This window comes from Ictalurus furcatus, chromosome 10 (genome assembly GCF_023375685.1).
Source record: "Ictalurus furcatus strain D&B chromosome 10, Billie_1.0, whole genome shotgun sequence".
Classification (NCBI taxonomy): domain Eukaryota; kingdom Metazoa; phylum Chordata; class Actinopteri; order Siluriformes; family Ictaluridae; genus Ictalurus; species Ictalurus furcatus.
In genome coordinates, this window is record NC_071264.1 from 7273955 (window position 1) to 7294260 (window position 20306).

At 37.8% G+C, this 20306-nt stretch overlaps 1 protein-coding gene across 1 annotated transcript in view; it reads right to left on the minus strand.

The window, feature by feature from the left end:
- cntnap5l (contactin associated protein family member 5 like) overlaps window positions 1-20306 on the minus strand; it is a 109089-nt gene that overhangs the window by 40311 nt on the left and 48472 nt on the right. The window contains exons 4-6 of the mRNA XM_053635076.1: window positions 9101-9248; window positions 6338-6541; window positions 58-242 (exon numbers count right to left, since the gene is read on the minus strand). Coding sequence (XP_053491051.1) covers window positions 58-242; window positions 6338-6541; window positions 9101-9248 — 537 coding nt within the window. The remainder of the gene's footprint in view (window positions 1-57; window positions 243-6337; window positions 6542-9100; window positions 9249-20306) is intronic.

The window sequence follows — 20306 nt, forward strand, 5'->3', positions numbered from 1 at the left end:
AATAATAGATTTAGAATAGATTTAATCCAGTGTAGTTTGTGGGGTGGCGATCCTCACCTCATAGTCTACCTCCAGAGAGTCCTCCTGGCCCTGTGTGCGAAAGTGCTGTGTGTCTTTGTCCACTGTGAAATTCACCTGCTTGTTGAAACGCTCTATGAGGACAGAATGCCAGAGATGGTCATCCAGCAGACTGCCTAACATCACTGAAGTGTGTCTACCACTGGACTGGGGTTTAGCATCGTCTGTGATTAGAGAGAGTGAAAGAAACATACAAGGAAGAGAGAGAGAGAGAGAGAGAGAGAGAGAGACAGAGAGAGAGAGAGAGAGAGAGAGAGTATCCATCACCAAGCTGAGGAAAAGCAAGAGCACTTCAACCAGATGTCAGCAATTAGTTCTAGAGTAAGAGAGAGATGGGTAGGTGGGTATGACTTACTGCTGAGGTCTCCATCCACCTGTTCTAATGTGACTTTTCAATTTACGCCCTATCAAATACACCATGTGTACTCACGAGCAAGCGAGCCAAAACATATTCCAGCATGAAAATGCTCCTGTGCACAGTGAGGTCCAGGAAGACATGGTTTGCCAAGTTTGTGTGGAATAACTCAAGTGGAATAACTCAAGTGTCCTGCACAGATCCCTGAATTCAACCCCACTGAACACCTTCGGGATGAACTGGAACATCGACAGTGTCCCAGGCCTTCTCGTTCAACATTACTGTCCGTTCTGACTAATGCTCTTGTGGCTGAATGGGCACCCACAGACATGTTCCAAAATCTAGTGAATAGCCTTTCCTGGAAAAGTGAACTTAAGTAACTAAGTGGGGTACTAAATCTGGAATTGTGTGTTCAACAAACACATATGTGTGTTATTGTCAAATTGCATGAATTGTTTGTGGGGTTCTCCTAAAAATCGGATCAGATATTGCAGTTACAAGATATAGCTCATTTTATTTTACAGTTTGTCGTGCAAAAATTCTTTATTGTTTGTTTGTTTATTTATTTATTTATTCGACTTATAATTCTTTTTAAACCAACTATACTAAGGTGGAGCTGAAAGGTAAATAGCTGCAAAGGACCTCAGTAGGTTTGGTGCTTACAAAGCAAGTGGACTCTTTTGGTGAGGTCTCAGACTACTTGTTGTTCACACCACAACTCCTTTGCCACAGATGTTACACTGAATTATGGGTAGTGTCATTTAAAATGCTGCTTTACATGATGTTATCATTTGGCTGTGGATGAAAAGAGAGAGAGCAAAACATAATTGAAGTAAAATACCAGAACTTAACCTAACACTGCTGAATTTGCTGTGGGACCACATGACCCCATGAAAAGCCATTTGAGCTTTTTTTTTACTTAATTTTTGTTAGGTGACAGAAACTGGAGCTATACTGTATATGTACATCAACCCACAAGTTGTTTTCTAAAGCAAATGTGAAGTGGACTGAGACCACTGTGTTTCACAATGCAGAAATGAAGGTGACCACAAAATGAACCACAAACTAACCTCTGTAGGTGGAGTACGGTTCGCTGATGGGTCGTTTTAAAGGGGTCTGAGATCATTTATTGTGTTCACATATGCACAAAAAGTGTTGATTCATCCATCTGAGACCACTTGGAACTCCACTGAGACCACTTGGACCAAATGTGAAAACACCCTCAACAACTTTTCTTTGCTAGATGGGACAAATTTGTTGTAAATCAAATGATCAACCAAGGAGGAGTAAAAAAAAAAATACACCATGAGTCTGCTTTAGATCCCCTTGCTTGCCGGAGCTTGCCTTCGGCTGCAGCTGAGGACTGTTTGTTTGTGTTCTAATGTTCATTGGCATTTATCTGATTGTTACAAATATGAATTATAAATAAAGGCACAAGCAGGGAGATTCAGGATTGTTCAACCCCACATGTAAGAACCTGCTGAATTTTATAATTATCACAGCATGCTACTCTAAATAGTTTACCTTTGTTTGCTAATTCCCTTTCACTCACCACTGAATAGGGCATTCAAGTATTAATACATAGTTCTGATAAAAGTTATATGGGCAGGAGGAGCAGCATCAGTGGTGGTGCCACAATTTACATAAAATTTGGGAAAAACAACTATTATTCTTACCTATTCTACTTATGTTGCATATTGTGGCCCACAAGTCCAGAACTCTAACTCCAGTAGAAAGTAATCACAGATTTGACTTTAAAATGTGTGATACATTTGAATAGAATTCAATAAATTCAAACTGCCTGCTCGCATTTGAAAAAGATCACAGCTACTCGGAGAGGAACAGCTAATACCAGACAATTTTGTGCAGAAACCTTGGGCTTGCGCACGTCTAAACGTGTGCCTTGTGTGTGAGTGTGTGTCTGTGTGAGGATGAGTTGCTATAGCAACAGATTCCAGCACAGTGTTGAAACGTGAGTGTCTGAGCACCTCTGCCTCATGTAACTGTAAACATCTACTTCACTACTCCACTCCCTCTTAATCACTCTTGTTCACTTCACTCCCCCAGACACTGCTCCTGCCTTTGTTCACTCCACTCCTCCTTCATTTATTAACCCCACTCCCCCATAGTCCTTCCCCTGTACTCATTCACTCTAAAACCCAAAATCCCTCTCCTGCACTCGCTCATCTTCACTCACATCTTCAATTATATTTCTGCAAAAATACAATCTTCACTTCTGCATATGTATCTTCTGTACAATCTATCTCCCTAGCCCTTTTCCTCTCTCCCTCCTTTATTCACTCTCCGTCTCCTTCCGCATCTCTCATGTTCTCTTGCTCTCTTCCCTAATTGTCATACTTTCATTCTTCCTTTTCCTCCCTCATTCTTGTAAACATTGCAGCTCTCCCTCACTCCTCTGATCTCTATATACCATCATTTACTAGCACTCTCCACACCGTAATGTCTTTCCTTCACTCGTCATAACTTCGCCTTCTGCACTCATTCACACCACCACCCCAATCTCCCTCCATCATTTGTTCACACAGCTTCCTTAAGCCTCTCCTTCATGCACTTGCCTTCACCCACACTTTTGCAATTTAAATTGAGTGAAAATCCAATCCCCTCTTCTTCATATACATCTTCCATCCAATCTCTATTTTTCTTCCTCACCCTATACTTTCACTATTCTTTTTCTTCATTTTCTCTTCCTATTTTCCACTCTCACTCTCCTTCCTGCCTAATTACTTTACTCTTACTTTCCTTCTGTCTCTCAACAACTTTGATTTTCCTCCCTTATCAGTGCCTTCTTCATCTTCCTCGTCTGTCTCTTTCTCTGTTTTTATCTTTCCCTTGCACTCTCCCTTATCAAACCCACCTTATCCTTTCATTTCCCCTCACCTTCCTCATTTCCCCATTGCCTAGTCCTCTCAATCTTTATCACTGTCTTCCACTCTCACCTCACATTATTCATTTGCTCTGTCTCTTCTCTTTCCATATCGCTTTCTTATTCCTCTTTCTTTACCCTTTCATTCTTCCTCCTATTTGGAGAAAGTTACAGAGCACCTGGGCCAAGTACTAGATTCATGAACAGTTATTACTTCTCACAAGCCATAAGAATCTTAAAACTGTCTCATTATACCATACACACAGGTCACTTTGCATGTTCGTACTGCTGCTAAGGATTATTAACACAATTTACATCGTCATCAATACTTACAGAAGTTGTGAAGTATTGATTGTATAGTAGATATTATAGTCTATAGTATTTATCGTGGCCTATAGTTTACTACAGTATCTGTATTTATACCACAGTGCTGTTGAATTCTTGATTTTATTGTGTGATTATACGGTATAAACTGTAACCAGTGATAATAGGTTATCATTTCTATAGTAACAACTAATTCAATGAGACTTGTATTTAAGCCAATTTAGGCCTAACAATAAACATGACAGCTTGCGCTTCCAGGTTATGTCTTTGTTTGTGTTGCCACGTCTCTACCATGTCTTGTCATTGGTTGTCTTACTAATGTGTCTTGATCATTCATACCTGTTTCTGTTTACCCTTTGATTAGTTTGTATATTTATATCCCCCCTGTGTGTCTTTGTTCTTCATGCAGTATTGTTCAGTGTTTCACCGCCTGGCTTTACAATTTGTGTTCCATGTGTTAATTATCATGTTCTTGATCTTGATTTGGTTCCTGGTTTATGCTTTTGGATTATCCTTGATATTGTTGTTTGTAGATCGCCTGACCTCTGCCTGTTTTCAGTTCACGAGTTTGATTCACGTTTTGGGTTTGTCTGCATGCCTCTCTTTAATAAAAGCTCTTACTGCAGCTGCATCAGTCTCAACTCGCCACTCATGACACATAACATCTTCTTACTGTAGCTTCTGTGGCAAATTTACTAATGACTGTAAAAGAAAGAACAATGTTTTTTTTCCAGTTACAAATTTATTTTTTCCTACCCTTTTTTATTTTATCAGATTTGAGTGTAGTAGCCAGGCCTATGAAAGTACCCATCAGAATTAACCATCTGTTTACTCTTGCTTTTACCAATTGCGGACTTTATCTTTTCTAACTGCAGAGATTAAAGTTGTTTCGTTCCTGTTCAATCAGCCTTTTTGTTCATGAATGTTAGCTAAAATGCATCAATATTTTTTTTTCACAATTTATATACACTGATTTTCACTCATGTTTCAGGTTTATTTTAATGGTGAAAGGAATTAGAATTGGCAGAGTGGATGCATAACAGTTTAGATCGACATCATAATCGATGCCTAATACTGTAAAAATGCAAGTTCTATTTTGTGAAATGTAATCATTATGTGTGTCACACTGAAAGCCAAGAATACAATTTCTGAGAATGTTTTTATATGTTATAATGACATTATAAAAGGAAAAATAATAAATGATTTTGCTGGCAAAACTCAACACTCTAAATGGGTAAAAAGATGCTCTAAGACAGTAAAGCTCATTTTAATCTATTTTATTAAACCAGATGCGATATGTTCACTGTCTTCTGCAAATTGCCGTGCCATGCTCTACTGATTAATGTACCTTTTAAACTAGCTGGCATGGCAGCAAAGTATAAACAATCTGCAATAACACTAGCACTATTTGCGAGGTACTCAGATCACATGCTGATTTGACACACACACAGTCTTGGGTTGAGTTTCCCAAAAGCAATGCAAAGTTAAGAATATCTTAACTGGGAAAGAGATGGTTCAGTGTGATGCTGGATGTACTATTTAACAATGATCTTTGTGTTGCAATTCTTTTGAGAAACCTAACCCTGATTAGGCAGAAAAAAATGACTTCTTGTACCTTATAAATACATCATAGTTAGGGATATACACTCACTGGCCACTTTATTCTGAACACCTGTGCTCATTCACGCAATCATCCAATATGCAGCATAAAATCATGCAGTCATGATTGAGGAGCTTCAGTTAAATGCTCACATCAAACATCAGAATGGGAAAAAATGTGGTCTCAGTGACTTTGATAATGGTGCAAGATGGGCTGGTTTAAGTATTTCAAGACAACTGATTTCATGAGATTTTCAAACACAACAGTCTCTACAGATTACACAGAATGGGCAACAAATAAAAGTAGAATAGCCAGAATGGTTTGAGCTGACAGGAAGGCTATAGTAACTCAAGTAACCAGTCTTTACAACCGTGATAAGCAGAAAAGCATCCCAGAATGCACAACATTTCAAACCTTGAGGCAGATGGGCTGCAATGGCAGAAAATCTCATCAGGTTCCATTCCTGTCAATCAAGAAGAGGAATCTGAGGCTGCACCTGGTACAGGCTCATCAAAACGGGGCAGTATTTCCAGTCTTCAACTATCCAAGTTGATGTGGTCTTCTGCTTCTTGTCATGTAGTATCTGCATGATTTTATACACTGCACCAATGCCACATGATTGGCTAATTGTATAATTGCATGAATGAGCAGGTCTACTGTACAAATGTACCTAATACATCGGTCAGTTATTGGTTTTTGCTTATGTAATGATTGATATTTAGCATCTCATGGGCACTTTTTTTACATTTGAAACCATTGAGGTGGACAATCTAAAGGGCAGATGACTTGCTGTTTTGTTGTTTCAACTTGACAAGCTGCATTTTTGTTGTCTTATTAATTTAAAAAAGAGAGAAAAGAGAGCGGCAGGTCGCAGAAACAGTTTATAGCTTCTATAGCACAAGTGATGACCAGAATTAACTTGTTTTATGGATATGAGACCCATGTGTACTTTAATTAAAAAAAAAAAAGCATAATCATTGGCAAATTGTTGTGGAGTAAGCAGAATTAAACACTAGCTATTCTCTCTCTCTCTCTTTCTCTCTCTCTCTCTCTCACTCTTCTCCTGCCTCATTCACATCTCTCACTTTTATCATACCAAGGTTGAGACGCAGTGCAAGTCTTCCTCTCTGGAGCTCCAGGGTGATGTAGTCTCCTCTCTGGCCTTCTCCGTGAAGCAGAACACCATTGGCTTGCCTGCTCCGGAAGCGCACTGAGATCACATTCTTCACTGTGCTTGTAGATTTCTGATTAAACCGGTACAGCAGAGCACTGAGCCCATCAAAGTCTGCCACATCCGACTCTGAGAAGCACATGAACACATCAGAGACGTGAGAAGTGGTTGGAACAAATTGACAGTTAAACTGTACCTCAGTCGCAGAACGTGTCGCATCATGCAGAGAGTGTCATAATTTCTTTTGATTTCACGGTAGAACAGGTGCAAGACGTAGTTTAAAATACATTATATAATATCTGATTTTCATATGAATTATTACTGATCTAAACACTATTTCTAGAAATAGACCTACACACCCCCTTGCTTTGGAATTTTTCTCATGGCAGGTGTGCGAGTTCTGGTGGGACCACAAATAGGAAATAAAAATTAAACAAAAAAAATCTCTATGAAAGCCAGTCATTTTTAAAGTGCACCTATTATGGTTTTTCAAATATTACCTTTCATGTAGTGTGTTATAGAGCTGTTTGTGAATGTAAAAAGTCTGCAAAGTTTCAAAAATCAAAGCGCATGGCAAACGGAGTTATTGACTCCAAAAAGAAGGAACAGATTCTGAACAGCTGAAATGAGTCGTTAATAATTCCAGACTTTACTTCCCGTACTAAGCTACGTAGGTTTGTAACAAAAAGCCCCGTCTCTGGTCTTCATTAGCTGCTTGCTGACAGACGGAGCTGAAACTCGTTATGGTAGTGGGCGTTACCTTTTCGACACACGCTGACAGCGGTACACCAATCACAACAGACTGCGACATCTGACCAATCAAAGCAGAGTATGCCCTCTGAAAGGAGGAGTTTAGAAGGAATCCTTTAGAACAGATAATTTAATGAGTCGTTTGTGACACTGGGAAAAAGGTAATGCTGCAGTTTAAATTATGAGCACATTAAAGTGTTTTTTGACCTTAGATGCATGTAAATCTATTGCATGAGAAATTTAAAACAAAATTAGGTACATTTCAAAACCATAATAGGTGCGCTTTAAATATTCTGATCTCACATTGCTTCAGGCCAAAATGAGCTGTTGAGTGTATAATTTTTTAGAAATCATTACAAAAATAAGCCATTTACACAATAACCATGGAATTCCTTAATATCTCTTAATATACAGTAGATCTCCTAAAAAATGTAATCAGAGCTAAATCAATAATCCAGATACTACGTGACCGTGTAAAAAGTATAAATGCAGAAACAGAAGCAAGAGAGAGCCAAAATGTCCAGAAGGACTGTGGCAGGTTCAGCAGTATACCTGAGAGAATAATATTAACATGACTTTAGATTATTTCTAATTTAAAAAAAAAAACTTTTCCTTTTCCTTTTACTATTTTAAAAGCTTTTTAGTTTTATTTTACAGAACAAACTTCTTTCCAGTGTTATGAATGAATAAAACCTTTCGATGTTCTTGGCTGTCATCAGGTTGACTTCAGATCATTATGAAGTCTTTGGGTTTGACTGTGAGGATGAAAGCAAAAATACTATCTAAACCTTCAGCAGCCTTGAGAGAGTGCTGTCAGTAATTTCATCGCTGTCACGGTTGAAAGAAAGAATCTGAGTCTGGAAAAGTCAAGAGCGCGAAAAGAAGGACACATGTCTCTTGAGGTCTATATTGAAAAAGCTAAAAGTAGTGAATACTTTGAATGCATAATCATCTTTGGAAAATGTTTTTCACACATGTACACACAATCACACAATCATTACAAAGAAGATTACGAAAACATATGTTTACTAGTGCATTTGCAACCCAGTTTCACAGAAAAGAATATGTTGGCATGCAGCTTATCTGCAGCACCTTCTACATGTTGAATATCACTGTTCTGGCACAAGCATATGTTGCATAGCAATATATCAAACTCCAGGGTCAGGGTTCAATTCCTGCCTCTGCCCTGTGTGAATGGAGTTTGCATGCTCTCCCCATGCTTTGCGGGTTTCCTCTGGGCACTCCAATTTCCTCCCCCAGTCCAAAGACATGCATTGTAGGCTGACTGGCATCTCTAAATTGTCTGTAGTGTGTGTGATTATGCCCTGGGATAGGTTGGCACCCCATCCAGGGTGTTCCCCGCCTTGTGCCCTGAGTCCCCTGGAATAGGCTCCATGTTCCCACTGACCCAGATTAGGATAAAGGGCACAGAAAATGGATGGATGGATGGATGGAAATTTTACTTCATGCTGGGCTCGCACTCTTTCTCCTCTTCTCTGCAAACACAATCAGTCTCGCAAATCATTTGGTAACATGGTACAGTAACTCAGGTTTTATTTTCTTCAAAAAAAGCTATTGAGAATACAGAGACTTGCTGTGCTTTGAAAAATACCCATGTTATTGTACTGTGCTACTATGTGATTTAAAAAGAGGTATGTATTTAAAAAGAGGTACAATTATATATATATATATATATATATATATATATATATATATATATATATATATATATATATATATCAATCTTATTGAAATAGCATAGTGTTAAAAGTTAACTTGGTTAAAATATGTTGGGTGCAGAACATGACAGAGCATTCGAGTGAAAGTTTGATATGTTGCATGCGAACATTTTTTTCTGTGAGACTGGGTTGCACTTTTGAGTGTGTGTGTGTGTGTGTGTGTGTGTGTGTGTGTGTGTGTGTGTGTGTAGGTTCTTACTGTAACTGCAGCCATAGATCTCCAGTCTGAGCCCTATTCCTCCAGTGGGGTTTCCTTCCAGGGGCAGAAATCGCAGAAATCGAGTCCTGATGGAGTGGAGGAGCTTGTGCTGGACCACTGAGTCTGTGTCTGTGTTCCCTGAAAATGTCTGCACATACAACATACATACATACGTATATATATATATATATATATATATATATATATATATATATATATATATATATATATATATGTGTGTGTGTGTGTGTGTGTGTGTGTGTGTGTGTGACATATGCCTCATAAACCACACCCAAACACATATATTTTGCTCTGAAATATCTTCAATCACGTTTTTAATGGAAATGTTTTGGTTTGGGGAATTATTAGTGGAAACAAAAGAAGGGCAATGGTGCATATGATGAGCTGCTTGATATTTGCACCTTCTTCTCAATGCAAGTAACGATTCAATCAAATGACTTTTCAATAACACTCATTCTCCCCTCTCAGTGGGAATTCTTGTCTTTGTGGCCACAATTTTTGTCACTGAGTCCGTAGCAAGACAGTGGGCACTTCTTCAAACATTGTCAAACATTGCAGAAGAGCAAACATGAAGCTGCGTGTTAAGGATAAAAAAAAGGGGGCAAAAATTGTTGATCACAAATCAGTAATGAAAATAGAAGATGGGTCTTGCATGGTATGGACTGATGAGAGGGAGATGCAGAAAAGGAAAAGAGGGAATGAAAGTATGTGTGAGAGCACAAAACTGGCTGCAATAGCTTTAGCACAGGGAATGATTGCTGAAATGTTTGTTCCCTGCACATCAAGTTCAAAATGGAGTCCTAAATAGACGGAACCAGGGGAGAGATTGGGTAACACTGTAGGATGATGTAAATGAACCATGCTTTGTGGGGTACATTCTATTACACTGCCATACTGGAGAGCTCATTATACAAGCAACAAGTCTTAAAATAACTGTTCTTCATCATCACCACACAGTGAAAAATATTTTCTGAACGATAGGTGGGAGAGAGTGGACAGAAGAGAACCAAGAGTGAGAGAGGCGCGCGAGAGAGAGATAAAGAGAGAGAGAGAGTAATAGAATAGAGTAAGAAAGAGAAAGTAGAGGCATACAGAGCACTTAAATATATATTTATAAGAAAAGCTTAATCACATGACCTAAATTTCTCAAATAGCAGTTAGTACAAGAGGACTGATCATTTTGATCAATGTCTTTTAGCTTTCTTCAGGCCCACTTTGCTTTATAATAATTCACTTTCATGGGAACTGGGAACAAAAGCAGGAAACTATATATAGAGTGGCAAAAAAAAAAAAAAATCCACTGGCATTAAGAATAAAAAAGAGAAATTGTGAATATATATGCAGGGCAAGGATACTTGAGCAATTCTCTGGCTTCAGATATTCATCAAAAAATGCATTTGTAATATCTATAAACTCTTACTCAAGTGATACTATATTTGTCCATACACTCTAACATTAGAGATCTTAGCTATGACTTTAACAGTTATTTTGATACTGTAAACATAATTTTGATCCAGAGACAGAATTTATTCTTATTTAGTGCATTTAGCAGGTGAGCTAGTTAGATAGGTACAAGGTACAATGTGTTTCTATAGAGAAAACACAGTGTAGTGTAGTTTCAACCGCCAAATGCACTGCCAGAATCAGGACTCTCTGTTGATGCATAAGTACATTAATTAACAAATTACAAGTGCTTTTTTGTTAAGTGCATAATTAGTGTTCAGTTAAGTGCTTATTAAACAGATGGGACTTCACTCTGTATTTGATAACAGCCAGTGAGTGACTCAGCTATTTACACAACCGTCGGAGTTCATTCCACCACTGGGATGCCAGTACAGAGAGGAATCGTGATGCTTGTCCTTGCTGGTCAAGTTGCAGGCCAGACCTGAAGTTCAAAAAGGTTGTGCTGTTCAGGGTTTGACCACTGCCATAAAACGGGCAACTCCAGAAAGCCAGTGGAAAAAACACAGGAGTGGATTGATATGAGTGAACTGATGCAGAAAGAACTGATGCATTCTGAATAATGAAGGATTGAAGAGTGGTTTTGAGCAAATTTTGTCTGACGATAATATACTTTCACATTCCATTCTTATACACTCTATACAGAAGTTATAGTAAAAAGGCATTAATAACAAGAAATGTTATTTCATGGGCAGTTGTAGCTCAGTGGTTAAGATGCTGGGCTATAGATCATGAGGTCAAACCCCAGCACCCCCAAGCTGCCAATGTTGGTCCCTTGAGCAAGACCCTTAACCCTCAACTGCTCAGATGAAGATTTATAAAATAAATAAATGTAAGTTGCTCTGGATAAGGGTGTCTGTCAAATGCTGTAAATGTTGTCAATAGAACAGAACTGACTGAATTACAGAGCAATTATTTCCCCAACAATGTTTACCACAGACTGAGACCAGTCAAGTGAAGAGATGATGATAAGGCTCATGTTTATATGTCACAAGGATGGATGGAAGAATGAATGAACTGATAAACAAATGGATAAGTGGATGGATTAAAGAACAAATGAATGAACAAATAAAAAGAGTGAAGGAACAAATAAAGAAACATAAATTCTTCAATACTCTTTTGTGCTTTTGTATGCAGGGCAGTCAATAACAAAACTTCTATTCAAACAGTGCCCACATTCCCTCAGATAAAGTGAATCCGACTTTACAAGTTATTCTCATTCTTATTCAAAGATGATGACTTTTGGGTCTAATCCTCCTACGCATAAATACTTGGTACTTATTCATCATCAGAAGCAGGAGCATGGAACTACACAGTTAAAGAGTTTACTTAACATTATCTTTTAAATGACATAAATCGTTTCCTTAGCTGAATTATCCATATGTAAAACATTAGTAAGTACTTTGGTATGGTTTTAATAGAGCACATGGTGAAGACTGTTATTAGAGCAAACTTTTACAAATAGCAGGGGGACAGATTGAGAATGTGCAGACTACTGATGTAAATCTAACTCAATATTTATACAGGTTTCTTCCAATTATGTCATATAAGTGTCATATGTGTTAACATTTTTTTTAATCACCCTGCACTTGTTAGAATGCCATGACAGCTTATAGGTGGTGCCTCACAAAAACTCAATTTAATTAAAAATTTGTTTATTCTTTCCAGGGTGGTTAATTTACACAGTGTTGACAATGATGGTTGCAGGAAAGTGTGTGCTGTGCTTGTATATCAGGTGTAGCAGTGATTGTATATATACAAATATGAATACATTCTCATAAAATACTGCATAATTTATAGCCAGAGCAATATGGTCCCATACTTGCAGATTTGTAACAAATTGTACATCTAAATTTGTAGGAAACGTTATGAAAATTATACATTTTCTTATGATTTAATTCATATGCAGGTGTGGAATTGAACAAAATTCACATCAAATACATCACTCTTGGTCATTTGAGTTTGAGTATACTAAAAAAAGTTTACATTTTTCATGAGAATTTGTTTCAAGTTTCAAATTTTTCCCTTGCTCTTAGGTTCACAACATATCTAAAACTCTCTCCCTCTTCCTTTTACTATGTAAGCCAACATGTATAACAATAACCGGTAACACTATACTTGAACACTTTAACTCTTTACCTTACTTTGTCATGCACCTGACATGCCTAATGTCATATGCTGTCATAACTTCTCATAACAGTTGATGTCCAGTAATATAACATTGTTATGTAACCACTATTGGTAATTGGTATGATATTGGCAGGGGCAGGTTAGTGGGGAGCGACATTTAATCCCTTTGTTACACACATTTTAATGGCTACCAGCTGCTGCTGTGAGAAACAGGATTAACCAATAGAAATTGTAAATTGTAGAACTGCATTTTTCCCATCTGTATGGTCAGGTCACAGGTCAGGGCTCTGTGCAGGCCACTCAAGTTCTTCTGCTCCTTCAAATACTTCTACCTTGGCAAACCATGTCTTCATGGAGCTCACTTTGTGCCCAGGAGCATTGTCATGCTGGAACAGGTTTGGGCCTCTTAGTTCCAGTGAAAGGAAATCTTAATGTTACAGCATACAAAGACATTGTATACAAATGTGTGCTTCCATCTTTGGAAAAGATACACCCATCACACACATGGGTGTGATGATCAGGTGTCCACAAACCTTTGGCCATATAATGTATTTTATGGCAAAGTTAATTATATGGCAGGATTGGTTGATTAAATGATTACAATAATATATTTGTGTCATCAGCACTCATACTACTGTCTGGCATCCACCCAAAATGCACCCAAAAACATCTCAATTTAATTGTAGAGATAGCACTGTGATGTCCACATCTCCCCCTTAAATTAATTCCAGGCTCTGCTACCGGATATTGGTCATAATGTTTAATGCCATAACAGATTGCTGTATGCTCATTTTTGCTAAATGTGATCTAGTTAGCATATAACTAGACTGACAATCTTATGTAACATCATGAAAATCACTCCAAAATAAAATCCCTTGTCATCATTTATTATTTTCTTTTAGTAAGTCAGTAAGGTATGTGACATTACAGCTTATAACTGCTCATAACATTCCTTTGACCATTTTTGTGATTCGAGCATTCATTCATCTTCTGTAATTGCTTTATCCTGGTCAGGGTTGCAGTGGATCTGGAGCCTATCCCAGGAACACTGGGTGAGAGGTGGTAATATACCCACACACACCCTCATTCATACTTTGGGACAATTCAGAGTAGCCAATCCAAATGGAGAACACAGAGGAAACCCAAGCAGACATGCAGAGAACATGTTAAAATACTGCACAGACAGTAGTTCAAACTGGGGATCCTGGAGCTTATTTTTATCCATCCTGCTCTCATTCTTGTTCAGAAGCTGAATATAAGCTACTATTTATAATCATATTTGGCATAAACACTGAAGACATTTGGGCTTGAGCAAGTCATTTTGTGATGAAAAACCCAAAACAACTGTCAGTGACATCACCAACAACCTCCACAGGGCAGGGATGAAGGTATCACAATCCACTTTTTGAAGAAGACTTTGAGAGCAGGAATATAGAGGTCATACCGCAAGATGCAAACCACTCATCAGCAATAAGAATCAGAAAGCCAGATTGAAATTCGCAAAGAAATACAGAGATGAGCAACAAAGGTTTTGGAACTAAGACTAACCTCTACCAAAGTGATGGGAAGGCCAAAGTGTAGAGATAGAAAGGATCAACTGATGATCCAAAATATAGAAGCTGTCAAGCATGGTGGAGGTAGTATCATGGCTTGGGCTTGCATGGCTGCTTCTGGAATGGACTCACTAATATTTATTGATGTTCTAACTCATGATCGTAGCAGCAGAATTAATTCAAAAGGCTACAGAAAAATTTTGTCTGAAATTCTGATCAATGATCTCATATTTATCTTTTGTTTCTCAAAATCAAATGTCTTCAATATATAGCATAAACAAAAGAATTTGCCAATACTTTTGGAGGGAGAATCCCCCCTACCTGTGACATGACAGCTCATGATTGGAGGAAACACCCTTGCTTATCTAAAGTCACGAATCAGGCATTTCATAAAATATTAGGAACAGATAAAAACTTTTAAAGACTCAATTATACGAAACTGTTCAATAAATAAGTAACATGTCATTGTGTATCATTATAGTACTCGAATGGTACAATATTTTTGGGCAGTTAATGGTAACATGCGACGGTGTCATACATTCAACTGCTATGGCAATGTGCCAATGTTTTCTTAGAGTGATTTTCATAATGTAACATAAAATGTTGTATATTATGACAATAACATTGTTATGACAACTTATGCCAGTGATATGACATCAGGCATTGCAGTGTTTAAGTGTATGAATGTTGCTCATTAGGTTACTATAATGAATATCCACATGTCTCACAGCAGTTCCCTCTAACCTTATAGAAGACAGGTGCATTCAGTTCTACATACGTAATTAATAGGGATACGACTAGAGTGAGTCAGATTTCTTCCTTTGAAAAGCCAGGAGAAAATATCCATAAACATGTTTTTGATTTGATTGACCTTTAAAAGTGTGTTAATGGGATCTGTCACTGCGTGATAAATGTGCCAAGCCATGTTAGCTTTTCAAGCTGAAGTCCCCGTTGGTCAATGGCATCGATTTGAGTGGGTGCTGACGTGGACACCAAAACCTTGTTATGTGAGATGAAGAGGGGGTGGTCTGTGCAGAAATCCGAAACCAGAAAAAAAGCCACACAGCAGCTACACTTCAAATCCTATTAACGCAAAACTTGAGAGCAATGCACCTTTAATTCCAACTGCTTTATTCAGCTTGAGATGGCACTCACTTCTGGCATGAATATCAGAATGTAAGGTGTGACAGACTTTAGTAGTTTTAGGATTTAAAATATGTCTGAATTGTTCTGGAAAATTCCAGTGGCCACAGTGTGAGAGCTGATTTGTTTTTGGTGTTGCATATGTTAGACACATACTGTATTAGGGTGACCATATTCTGGTTTTCCAAAAAGAGGACACCTGTTTTTTTTTTCAAATTCCTGTTACTAGGAATGCGCACTTTAATACACTGAAAAAGACACCTTATTAGTGTCCCATATATAAATAAAATTGGTTTCACTCAGCTCACATTTTACATTTTTTCCTACATTTATTTGAATGTCCTGAACATTCCAAATCCTGGAATGTTCTCAAATTTAGAAATCCCGGCCGGATGCTTTTTTTAAGGTCTGAAAAAGAGGACATGTCTGGGAAAAAGAGGATGTATAGTCACCCTATACTGTATGTATATAAGGAATAAAACAGGAAATTACAGGATTACACTGAAAATAATCAATGATGCAGTTACTGTAAAAAAAAAAAAAAAGACCTCTTAGCAAGTGGAAATATCTTGAATATAGCCAAATGTATCTAGTATTTCCTATTATAAGATTACAATAAATTAAATATAAGATTATTAAACCTACAGTATTTCAAAACATTTTTACAAATTTACAAGCCTGATATAGTCTTGTTCAATTGGCAGAAAATTTATATTTTAAGCATTTATTGCTAGAAAGAAGCAAATGTATCTGCCAATAGAATAATAAAATGTGAAGTTTATATGAATATGAACTTAATAAATATGTCTAGAAATAGGTACAAAAATGTATATTTGGCTTAGCGCTGCAAAAACGAATCGATAAAATCGATAATAATCGATTATGAAAATCGTTGTCAACGAATCTCATTAACGATTAGTTGGTCTGCAGCATGGGGTACATTTACTCATTGCGTTACTTCTGTTCCGAAAACATACATCGGAGAGTACAGACCAAAACTGTGTCTCAAATGACATACTATACACTTACACTATGCACTATTTACTCTACCGTCTAGTGTATAACTTTTTGAAGGGCAGTATCATTTCAAATGGAACACTAGCATTTTTTTTACTAACCGGAAGTGTGAGCTGTTTCCCAGACAATGGCACATGATGTACAATGCACATAATGCGACACCGCAGGCTTTAGCAGAATACCCAGTGTCAACGACAATAAATTTCTTCAGTTTACTGTTTATATCAACGTTATCTTTTATGCCCAACATGACAGTAACCATCAGGCGGTGTCATAATTGTTGGGGAAATTGGTGCAAGTTGCTTAAAAGGTTCAAGTTTATTGTCATTATATGCTGTATTTGCACATTTGTAAGCAAATTCTGTTGTTTATTCTAACAGGTGAAAAGTGTTACAAAGCTCTGACACTGGAGACTCCTTTTAAATAAAGCTAAATACTAGTACATCTCTTATTACAGAATATTTCACAATAACAGCAAAAACCCCCTCAGACTGTTATCTACAATCACAACTGACATAAGGTCTAAAACTGATCAATAGGTTATCTTCTGCTACCTTTTGTTGGGTACTGTAGTTTGAATTCCAGAGCTGCAGATTGTTATTGCTTTTGAGCTTCATTAAGTTTATCATATCAAGACACTGACTTCGTTTACATGGACAGCAGTAATCTAATTATTGACCTTATTCTTTACATGTTATAGAACATAGATCGATTAATGGCACACGTCATTACGTCACTGCGTTCCTGCCAGAATTTCACGTATTGACATACAGTTGGTCTTCGTTATGGTACCGTATACAGTTTTGGGTGTTTAATTTTTACGAAAGCTTCAAGTGCAGTTAATTATTTGTCATGCTATATGTGCAAATAGACGACTGCTTGAAGTCTCGGGCTGCGTCCCAAACCGCGTACTTACCTACTATATAGTAGCTGAAATACATGTATTCCATCTATTTTTGGTAGCTAAGATACATGTATTTCACCTACTATATAGTGGGTAAGTACGTGGTTTCGGATGCAGCCATGCTCTCTTGTTTGCCGTCAAACGGTTGAGCACTGCCGTGTATGTATGTGTCCTGTCGCACAATGCGGTGAAAACTCCCACATGACGTTAACAGTGTGATTAAGGGGTGTACATGACTGTAATGCGATTAAATTAGGAATACTCCACACGTCTTAATTCCATTTGTGTTTACTTCGAGTATGACTTTAGTCTGATTAAAGCAATCAAAAATCGCTGTTTACATGGTAGTTTATTAATCAGCATATTGTCTTAATCGGATTAATATCAGATTATTGTTGTCCATGTAAATGTACTGATTGACAGCATGTCTCACCAATGGCCAACAAAAGGTCTGTAATCAGATGATAGCATGGACTGCTTTGATATTTACATGGCATTTTGTTCTTCTTTGTATCAAATTCTTCTCTACCAGTTAATATAATCTTTTTTTGGAGGATCATGGCAGAGGAGTCTAAAACTTTTACAATATGGTCTACAGAGAAGTGGCATACAGAGTTGCTGGAAAATGGAGTTCTAAAATTAAATGTATTGATTTGTGTGTGTGTGTGTGTGTGTGTGTGTGTGTGTGTGTGTGTGTGTCAGAGAGAGAGAGAGAGTGTGTGAGACTGTGTGGTAATGGTTAAGCAGGTTTTTTACACCTAGAGAATCAGGAGAACACGGACCAGCGGCATGGTGCTGGAGGCTAAAGCAATCAATCTCACAGCTGTCACAATAGTCCCAAACTAAACAAAGCATAATTGGAATCAGTGTGAGTAACCACTACAACCTGAACAATAACTATGTGGAGTCTGAAGTGCATTTTATCACAGATAAAATTCTGGCTCATCTTACAGTGGGGGAAATGAGTATTGGACGCGTCAGCATTTTTTTCAGTAATTATATTTCCAACGAGGCTATTCATATGAAATTTTCACCAGACATCAGTATTAACTCAAGAAATGTAAAGAATTCACAACATTTAAGTCCATAAATAAAGTTATGTGTAATAAAGTGGAATGACACTTGAAAAAAGTATTGAACATGCTAAGAAAAAGCAGTTCTCCAAGGCAAGGTAAGGCAAGGAACCAGCTGAAATCTGTAAGTAATTATACCCCCTATCTGTGCAAATTAGTAAATTGATGGACTATAAAAAGACTTTTCGTTACCAAGGTGTCACACAAGAAACATCTCATGACGGATAAAAGCAAAGAGCTCTCCCAAGACCTTTGGAACCTTATTGTTGCAAAACATATTGATGGTATCGGATACAGATGTATTTCAAAATTTCTGAATCTTCCAGTAAGCACCATTGGGGCCATTATCTGTAAGTGGAAGCAACATCACTCCGTCATCAACACACAGGAGCTCATCGCAAGATTTCTGACCAGGGAGTCAGAAGAATAGTCAGGAGAGTAGCCCAAGAGCCAAGGACCACTCAGAAAGAGCTCCAGAAACACTTGGAGGCAGCCATTGTCACAGAGAAAAGAATAGGAAATGCACGCCACTGCTCATGCTCACCCTGCAAGACTCCATTACTAAAGAAAAGGCATGTCGAAGCTTGTTTAAAGTTTGCTACAACTCATTTGGACAAGCCTATGAAATACTGGGAGAGTGGAGTCTGGTCAGACGAGAGCAAAATTTAACTTTTTGGCTGTCATACTACACACCATGTTTGGAGAGGAAATGGCACTGCATATCACCTTAAAAACACTATACCAACAGTGAAGTTTGGAGGTGGAAGCATCATGGTGTGGGGCTGTTTTTCATCACATGGTACTGGCAGACTTCATATAATTGAAGGAACAATGAATGGAGCCCTTTACCGGAAGATTCTTGAGAAGAATCTGCTGCCATCCACCAGAATGATGAAGATGAGTCATGGGTGAACCTTCCAGCAGGACAACAATCCAAAGTATACAGCAAAGGAAACTTTCAATTCAAGGTGTTAGAATGGCCCAGTCAATCACCTGACTTGAATCCAATTGAACAAGATTTAAAGACAATATGTTTAGTAGAATGGGCCAAAATCACACCTGAATACTGCGGCCGATTAATTTCTTCATACAGGAAGTGTCTTGAAGCCGTCATTACAAACAAAGGCTTCTTCACTAAGTATTAAATAAACTTCATTTAACGTGGTCAATACCTTTTTCCTGTGTCATTCCACTTTATTACACATAACTTCATTTATGGACTTTAATGTTGTAAATTCTTTAGATTTCCGGATTTCTTGAGTTAATACTGATGTCTGGTGAAAATTTCATGTGAAAAGCCTCATTGGATATATATTTACTGAAAAAAAAATGTTGATGCGTCCAATACTTATTTCCCCCGCTGTAACTCATCCAGCTTAAAAGCAAAATGTATTATTTTTAAAGTAGGGGCAAGCTAATGAATTTGTGACAACAAAGTTACTAAACACCTTATACAAGCTTGTTGATAACAAATAAATAAACACTATATAAATACAATATCTGGCCAAAGGTATGTGGACACCTGACCACCACATTCATATGTGCTTGTTAAACATCCCATTCCAGATTTAGTCCCCTCTCCACTTCTGGAAAGGCTTTCCACTTGATTTAGGAACATGACGTGGGGATTTGGGCTCATTCATCTACAAGAGAATAGTAAGGTCAGGCACTGATGTTAGGCAAGAAAGCCTGGCATGGCATTTCAGTTTATCCCAAAGGTGTTCAGTGGATTGAGGTCAGGGCTCTGTGTAGGCCACTCGAGATCTTCCACTCTAACCTTGGCAAGCCATGTCTTCATGGAACTCACTTTCTGCACAGGGACATCATGCTGGGACAGGGTTTGGGCTTCTTACAGTGACGAGAAATTGCAATGCTACAACATACAAAGACATTCTATACAGTTG